Source organism: Pelophylax lessonae (assembly GCF_965119305.1).
Source record: "Pelophylax lessonae genome assembly, chromosome: 2".
NCBI classification, from domain to species: Eukaryota; Metazoa; Chordata; class Amphibia; order Anura; family Ranidae; genus Pelophylax; species Pelophylax lessonae.
Genome location: NC_138769.1, coordinates 130,918,546 through 130,926,996, shown reverse-complemented (window position 1 = coordinate 130,926,996; position 8,451 = coordinate 130,918,546). Strand labels below are relative to the sequence as shown.

Here is an 8,451-nt window from a genome sequence, read left to right as displayed (position 1 = left end):
TTTGTCACTTTCTGTCGCTTTGGGTCACTTTCTGTCAGGAAAAGGAAGTCATGGAAAATTTCTCCAGCAGGGACGAAGACAAAAACACAAGTTTAGTGTGCAGGAGAATCTTAGAACTTCTGACACTGTTTTTATGGATGTCTTTGCATTTGTGTCGTGATGATTACCTCTCCAGTCGTTTCCTGCACAGGTTTCACTAGGTTAGGAAGTCAGGGAAAATCTCTTCAATGGTCTCCTAGACAGAAATAGAAACCTGATGTAAATTTCAACTGTTTTAAGTTGGAATTAGGCTTTAACAGGTATGCTATACAAGCTCTATATGTCCAGTCTTTCAATAGACCAAAGCAGTGCATGCTTAAATAAAGACTGGATTTTCTGAAGGAGTTTGATATATTGATATTTGAGAACTAATAACCTGAGTCACTAGGAAACAGTTAAATTTTTGTGTTGTCACCTGTTATCGTGGAGGTTTAGTCTTCCCTTTGTCACTCACCTCCTTCCTCATTGGCAGAGACGTATACGCAAGAAGCAAGCATAAACACCCACAATTAGTCACAAGTTTCTCACAGTTTAAATAGATATGGATTAGAGTGAAGTCTCCTCTAAAGTTAAATTTTCTGCTGATAACATGGTGTCTGTCTGGGGATGGGTGCTGGCGAACAGAAAATATTTAATCATCTTTTTGACTCCACTTCTTTTTATTCCTCTGCCTTTAGTAGTGTCAGCAAAAGTAAGTACTAGTTTTATTCATGTAGGTGCGTAACAAAACAGGTGTTTAGTAATCACTGCCAGCAAGACTCTTGCTTTATGTTTACTCATCTTAAGGTCTCAACATTATCAGCACAGGGAATATTTAATACAGAAATACTATGATTGACAATCTTGGACTTGGACTTTAGAAGTGCCAGTGCAATAATGTTATAATAATGCAAAAATAATGTTAATACACATATCTGGCTAATGTAATACTGTAAGGCAGGACAGTGAAATAATTCACATTGTAAATAATGTTATCTGTTTTATACCCACACAGGCTCTTAAATTATCCAGCTTTACATTTTCCTTTTTAGTATTAGGGAACTTTAGGTATTTCATAGCTTCCAACTCTCCCATCTATAGAGGAACTCTCCTTCTTTAGGAACCAAATCCCATTGTCCTTGTTTTCTTGCAAGTTGGAAATTGTTTTCGTCTGATGTTCATACCTTTATAAACAATGTATTATTTACCTTCATCCAGCCTGAAAATTATTGCATTTGTTATTTTGGAAAGTCAGTACAAAATAAAACTAGTGATGGAAAAAATGCTTGTAGGTTTACACAATTATTTTCTGTATTTTCTTATTCTTCAACGTTTGTGTTACCAAGGTTGGGGGGGATCTTTGTGATGTCCTTCGGCTACATAATTTGTGCTAAAAGGTGTCCCTCCTTCTCTTAGAAAAGTTGATAGATATGGTTATATGGAAGGAGATATAAAATAATTTCTGCTAAAATGTATAGATAATGATTGATAACATCTGTACCTACAGTTTCGCTTGGCAATGAGAGACATTTGCTTATCTCTCTCTCGACACTGTGGATATTTCAAACTGAGATTGTGGAATGGAGCACCACCATTGTTATGTGGTTACATAATGCTATACATTTTATCTTGCTATGTTACCTGCATTATGTATAAAGGAGTGATATGCAGGTGTAGATATCATTGGATTTGGGGCGAAATAAAGTAAGGTTTGTGCTATATGTATTTTTTACTGTACCTTTGTTCAGGGCTCGACAAACCCCAGGCGCCAGGTCGCATTGGCGACTAGAATTAGCGACCTGGTGACTGGGGTGCAGTGCAGGAGGTGTTCTGTCCCTTTGCGCCCCCCGCGAGTGCGCGGACTACTGCGCCATCTGATAATTGAGGCCGCGGCTTTTCGACCTTCTTGAGTGAGACACTTCCAATGGGGAACTGGTGCCCTCTTGTGGTGGCAGGGAGTATGACAAGCAGTCACTAACAAGACTGTTTTCCCTGCCTATTCTCAATGTCCGCCCATCTCCTTTTCAAGAGGAGAAGAGATGGAAGTTTTTGCAGGCTTCATCTCCCTGTCCACTTACCTTTGCTTAACCACCTCCCACCCGGCCACTGTACATATATACGGCCGGGTGGGAGTCTCGTCCTTCTGATCGAACGTTCCGGAACGTCCTTCAGAAGGAGCGAGATCGCGCCGCGGCGGGCACGCACATCTCGATGTGCCTGTGTCCCTCGGACACAGAGCAACAAGTTGCGGCAGGAGGGCCCTGTGATTGGCCCTCCTGATCACATGACGGCTGTGACCAATCACAACCGTCATGTAATGTAAATACAGCCTCACACAGATCCTGTCAGTGAGGAGAAGAAGATGATCTGTGATGCATCCAGGGGGGGGTCTGGGGAGTAATTTTTCTAATTACTCACTGATCACAGGGGGGGTCTGTGCTGGTAATCAGAACATTGATTACCAGTGCAGCCCTGGGGGGGGGGGGGGGTGCCACTAGAGCCACCAGGGATGCCCACCCATGACCACCAGAGATGCCCACCATGGCCACCAGGGATGGCAATCAGGGCTCAGAGAGCCTGCCAGTGGTGCCCTACCTATCAGTGCTGCCCACCAATGCCATCTATCAGTGCTGCCCACCTGTGCCCATTATTGCCATCAATCAGTGCCGCCCACCAGTGCCCATTATTGCCCACCAGTGCTGCCTATCAGTGTCACCCATCAGTGCCCATCAGTGCTGCCTATCAGTGCCCATCAGCGCTGCTTATTAGTGCCCACCAATGCTGCATATTAGTGCTACCTATCAGTGCCACATATCATTGCACATCAGTGCTGCATATCAATGCTACCTATCAGTGCCCATCAGTGCTGGATATCAGTGCCACCCCATCAATGCCACCCCATAAGTGCCTCCTCATCAGTGCCTGTCAGTGCGGTGTCATCAGTGCTCACCAGTGCAGGAAAAAACGTATCTATTTACAAAATTTTATAACCTAAACAAAAAAACTTTTTTTTTTTTCAAACTTTTCGGTCTTTTTTTATTTGTGCACCAAAAAAGAAAAAAACCTTGCGGTGATCAAATACCACCAAAAGAAAGCTTTATTTGTGGGGAAAAAATTACACAAATTTGGCTTGGGTACAGTGTTGCATGACCGCGCAATTGTCATTCAAAATGCAACAGTGCTAAAAGCTGAAAATTGGTCTGGGAAGGAAGGGGGTTTAAGTGCCCATTATCGAGGTAGTTAAAGGGCAAGTGGAAAGGGAGTGTTTTTTTTTTACATTATGTTTAAAAAAATTAATTAATTATTTTTCATCATCTCCCTGCCCTGCCATACCACAGTCACACAGCTGAAGGCCCCTTTCACACAGGCTGTCTGATCAGGTCCGCCTGTTAGTTTTTCAGGCAGACCTGATCAGGCCCTTCAGTCTCCTCTATGGAGTGGCAATTTGCCGCCATCCGATCCTGATCGCTAAAAACAGACCGGATGGTGGTTCTATTTTCCATCCGTCCGGTGAATCGGATTGGATGGCATAGGATGGAAACGGTCAGACGGTCCATTTCCATCCGATTGCCCCATAGAGGAGAATAGGCTGTGTCTGCATAGAGTGGACAGGATCCGCCTGCTCAGCGGGGATCAGCAGAGAGATCTGCTGAGCGGAGGTGGCTGTGTTAAAGGGGCCTACGGTGGCATATGTTACTCTTCGTCTTTGGATCTCCTATCACCCCCACCTTGCTGCGCCTCCACTTTGCTGCACTGTCCTTCCGTAGTGAGCCCATCACACGCAAAAGTACAAGGCACATTCATGGCCACAAAAAGCCAAGTGAAGAAAAAATGACATTGCATTAAACACCTGGTGTGTCACATCAGAATATATTCATTATCTACACAAGGTAAATGCCTATGATGTTTGGTTCTAGTCGTCTTTATGTGTAAATTTAGGATCGGTAATTTTTGTCATTGAAAATAAAGCTTTGTTGTAAAAAAAAAAAAAAAAAGCTGGCTCCTAACTTTTTTAGCTGGCTTCTAGATTCCAAGCAAATTTGTCAAACCCTGCCTTTGTTGATGTTGCACTTTATTTGCTAACCCTTGGGCTTCATATGGAAAGTATGGGCACCAAAGTGGTTAGCTCTTCCACCTGGCAACATTAGGGTTATTAGCTTAAATCCCAACCACGGAAAAACCTGCATGGGGTTTACATGCTCACCAAAGACATACTGGTAGGCTATGAAACAGTGTTTTATTAGATGAGGATCTTGAATTTCCTGACTTTTTCTAATTTTTTAGGGATATTTTAGGTACAGCAGCTTTTCTTAGGGACATTACAAGTATTGGTTTATGGATTTATTATTTTTGTGTTCGCATTGATTCACTATCCAAAAGTGCAGAAGGATTGAGTGTTGTTTTTAAACTGGTAGGTTCTCTCAGATCATTCAGGGGGAATAATCTTACTTCAGGGAACACTTGGACTAGCCTAAAAGGCATTTTGTAACCCGCTCTAGCCTCCTCCACCATAAGAGTCAGGGGGCTCAATTCACAAAACGTCATCTACCACTTTAAGATTAGAAGTAAGAATTTGTTTTTTTTTCTACATACTTACCTGTAAAATCCATTTCTTGGAGAACATTACTGGACACAGAGCAGGCTGTAATAATGACTATGTGGATTTTATGCCACCTATAGGTTAATGGACACTGGCCAACCAATCAAACAGGAAGTCCTACCCTATATAACCCCTCCTACACAGGAAGTACTTCAGTTTTGTAGCAAGCAATGAAATTCCAGAAAGAGGGGAGGGACCTCTGTGTCCCGTGCTGTACTCCAAGAAATGGATTTTACAGTTAAGTATTTAGAAAAAAATTTAATTTTCTTATTGTACATCATGGGACACAGAGCAGGCTATAATCATGACTATGTGGGATGTCTCAAAGCAATAAACCTGAGGGGTGGGAGACACACAAAAACCACCACCATTAAAGTTAAAGGACTTACTCTGCAATTCGTATTATGCTGTGGCCAAAGGCAGTATCCTCCGCGACTCTAACATCCACCTGGTAAAACCTTGTGAATGCATGTATCCTTGTAGCCATGTAGAGGCCTTGCAAGACCATGTAACAGCCTTGCACACCTGAGCCAGTGACTCTTGATGTCGGAAAGCCCAAGACGCCCCCACACTCCTGGTAGAGTCTCTCATCCGAAAGGGTGGAACTTTAACCTTCAAACCATAGGTTTGAATGATTACCTGGCGGATCCAATGAGAAATAGTTGCAGGCAGAATAAATAAGGAATCTGTCTAATTTGTGCTCTAATTTTCAAGAACACTCTGATAGCCCGCACCACATCCAGGGCATGCAAAGACTTTTCCCTTGCTGACTGAGGCCTAGGAAAAAAAGAAGGCAGTACAATGTCCTGATTTAAATGGAAACTAGAAACCACTCTTGGCAAAAAGGACGGATATGGCCGCAACCCCATCCTATCCTTATGTAAAATCAAATATGGCTCTTTACAATAAAGGGCTGCCAGCTCTGACACCCTTCTTGCAGACGTGATTGCCACCAAAAACAGAACCTTCTGAGTCAACAGAACGAACTGAATTTCCTTAATAGGCTCAAAGGGTGACTTGTGTAATACTGCCAAGACCAAATTCAAGTCCCAAGGACACAGAGGTCATCTGACAGGAGGACCAGAAGTACAAATCAAAAATTTAGAAGCAATAGGTCTCTGAATAAAATATTAAAAATGGGCAAAGCTGAAATTTGGCTCTTAATAGTACCAACAGCCAGCTTTTTCTCTACTCCGGATTGGAGAAAAGACAAAATTCCACTAATTGCACATTTCCGTGGATGCTCACAGCAGTAAATATATGCCTTCCAAGGTCTGTAATAAATGTTCCTGGAAACCAGCTTTCTGGGGTTCAGCATATTGGGAATAACTGCGCCTGATACCCACCATCTCTCAAGATTTGGGTCTCATAGCCATGTCGTCAAAATTAGCGACTGTAAATCTGGATGCAACACTGGCCCCTGAGACAGCAGGTTCTGGATGGCTTGGCAGAGGCCACAGGCCATCCACTGCCAGATTCACTATGTCTGCATACCAGGCCCTCCTGGGCCAAGTAGGAGCTGCGAAAATTAGTTCCTCCCGAGTCCTGCTTAAGAGACACGGCTGAAGCAGATTCGGGGGAACAGCATAGATTAGGGAAAACTGAACCTAGGGTGTTACCAAGGCGTCCACCCCTACCATTAGAGGGTCCCACATCCTGGACACAAACCTGTCCAACTTGCTGTTGAACCTGGATGCCAATCGATCTACGTCCGAGTATCATCAACACAGACAGATCGCCAAAAACCCACGAGATGCAAGGCCCACTCCCCCAAGACTAACTTCTGATGAGATAATCCGCCTGACAATTTTCTACCCATGGAATGTGTACTGTCGATATAATCAAAACATGCCCTTCTGCCCAAGGCAGAATGTAGTTTACCTTCTCCTGAACCATTTGAATCCTGGTGCCACATTGGTGGTTGATATATGCCACCGCTGTGGCATTGTCGGACTTAATCCTGACCAATCAACTCCGCAGATCAAAAACGAAGGGATTTCCAGTCGCTACTTACCAACCAGCCAGCAACCAGCCAAATTAACCTGTCTAACAGTATGCGTTAAAACAGGGGTTTAGTTGCACACATTTGCAAATACATGTGTAAGCTGCAGGCCGCGCCAAGGCACCCTGATATCTGCAGTCCCTAACTCTACCTTTAAAGAGTCTCCACAATGGGAGCACATGCATTCTGATGAGATAGATGGAGGACAGGTGACTGGAGGGAGCCCACCCCTCCTTAAAGGCACAGGGTCACACTGAACACCCAGCACATAGCACAATGGCAGCGAAGGTGTCAGTGCGTTGCCTGACCAATATAAACGTTATACGATATTGCAAAAAGTGGTCACCTCCTCCATCTATAACTGGTCTAGATAGTAAGGAGCACTGGAAGGGCAAACGCAGATCAAAAACGAAGGGATTTCCTTTCAACTCCGCAACCTGGTTGTCCAATACCTCAGGGCAAGCTGTACTGCCTGAAGCTCCAGAATATTGATGGGTAAAATATTTTCCTGGAGAGACCATGTCTCCCCTGGACTGTGGTCGCCTCCAGCACAGGCCCCCGACCTGGCATCGGTGGTTACCAATTTCCATACTATCGGCAGATAGGATTTCCCTTTTTCCAAATTCTAAGCTTCTAACCACCAATTCAAGCTCCGTAGCACCCCAGGGAGCAGAGACATGCGACAATCTAGTGCTGGAATCTAATTGTTCCAAACAGACAAAAAATGTCTCTCTCTAAGGGTCTGGAGTTGAACTGCGCATAGGGCACTGCCTCAAACGAGGATACCATTTTCCCCAGTTACCTCATGCAGAGACGTATTGAAGCATACCTTCTGCTTCTTAAACCCCATGATCTCTCAGGGCACAGTCCTTTACTAGAGGCAGAAACACTTTTGCCTGGACTATGTCTAGGACAAACCCCAAATCTTTTCCTGGCTCCAGGGCTGACTTTTCAAAGTTGAGCACCCAGCCTAGGTGTTTCAGGGTACGCACATTTTGTCTTAAACTTAGGACAGATTAACCCCTGAGCAGTAAATTGTCCAGATAACATAAGACCAACACTCCACATTCTGAGCAACCCCAATACTGGAGCCAGAACCTTTGTAAATATTCGGGGGGCCAATGGCCAGACTGAAAGGCAGAGCAATGAACTGAAAATGTTGAGTCTCTATTGCAAAAACCACAGAAACCTCTGATGAGAAAGAGAAATCTGCACATGCAGGTAATGAGGCTATTACAGAGCGGACTGATTTAATCTGAAACGAACAAACATTTAGGAACTAGTTCAGTCCCTTGAGATCTAGAATAGGTTTCACATCTTCATTCGGTTTTGGAACCGTTAATAGGTACAGGTTTGAATAGAAACCCTGGAACCTTTTGTCTGCTGGAACTTCTATGATCACTCCCTGCATTAAAAACGAATCGAGAGCCTGAAACAAAGATTTACTTTTTAACAAATTTGTAGGAACATTTGACCTTAAAAACCAGAGAGGGGGAAAGACCCAAAATTGCAGTACGTACCCTCGAGATACAGTGGAAATGTCCCACTTGTCCTGGATCAGTTCCTTCCAGACATTTGCAAAATCCAAAAGCCTCCCCGCCACCCGCACAAGTGGGGGTGCCCCTTCATAAGGGAGCAGATTTTGAATCAATCTTTAAAGGCTTTTGGACCCAGGGTTTTCTTTGGCCATAACTTTGGGCCTTATCTCTGGTGGCAGAGTCCTGAGCGCGGTGAAATGACTGCCTGGCAGACAGGGAACCCAAAACTGAAGTACCTGAACCTCTAAAGGCTGAACACTTAGATTTCTTCTGAAAAGGTAGAAGTGAACTCT

At 44.0% G+C, this 8,451-nt stretch overlaps 1 protein-coding gene across 1 annotated transcript in view; it reads left to right on the top strand.

Moving 5' to 3' along the window:
- Positions 1-618: 618 nt before the first annotated feature.
- Positions 619-8,451, top strand: part of LOC309546407 (solute carrier family 13 member 2-like) — a 138,300-nt gene continuing 130,467 nt past the window's right edge. Inside the window, exon 1 of the mRNA XM_082246068.1 lies at positions 619-730. Coding sequence (XP_082102194.1) covers positions 629-730 — 102 coding nt within the window. The 5' untranslated portion in view covers positions 619-628. The remainder of the gene's footprint in view (positions 731-8,451) is intronic.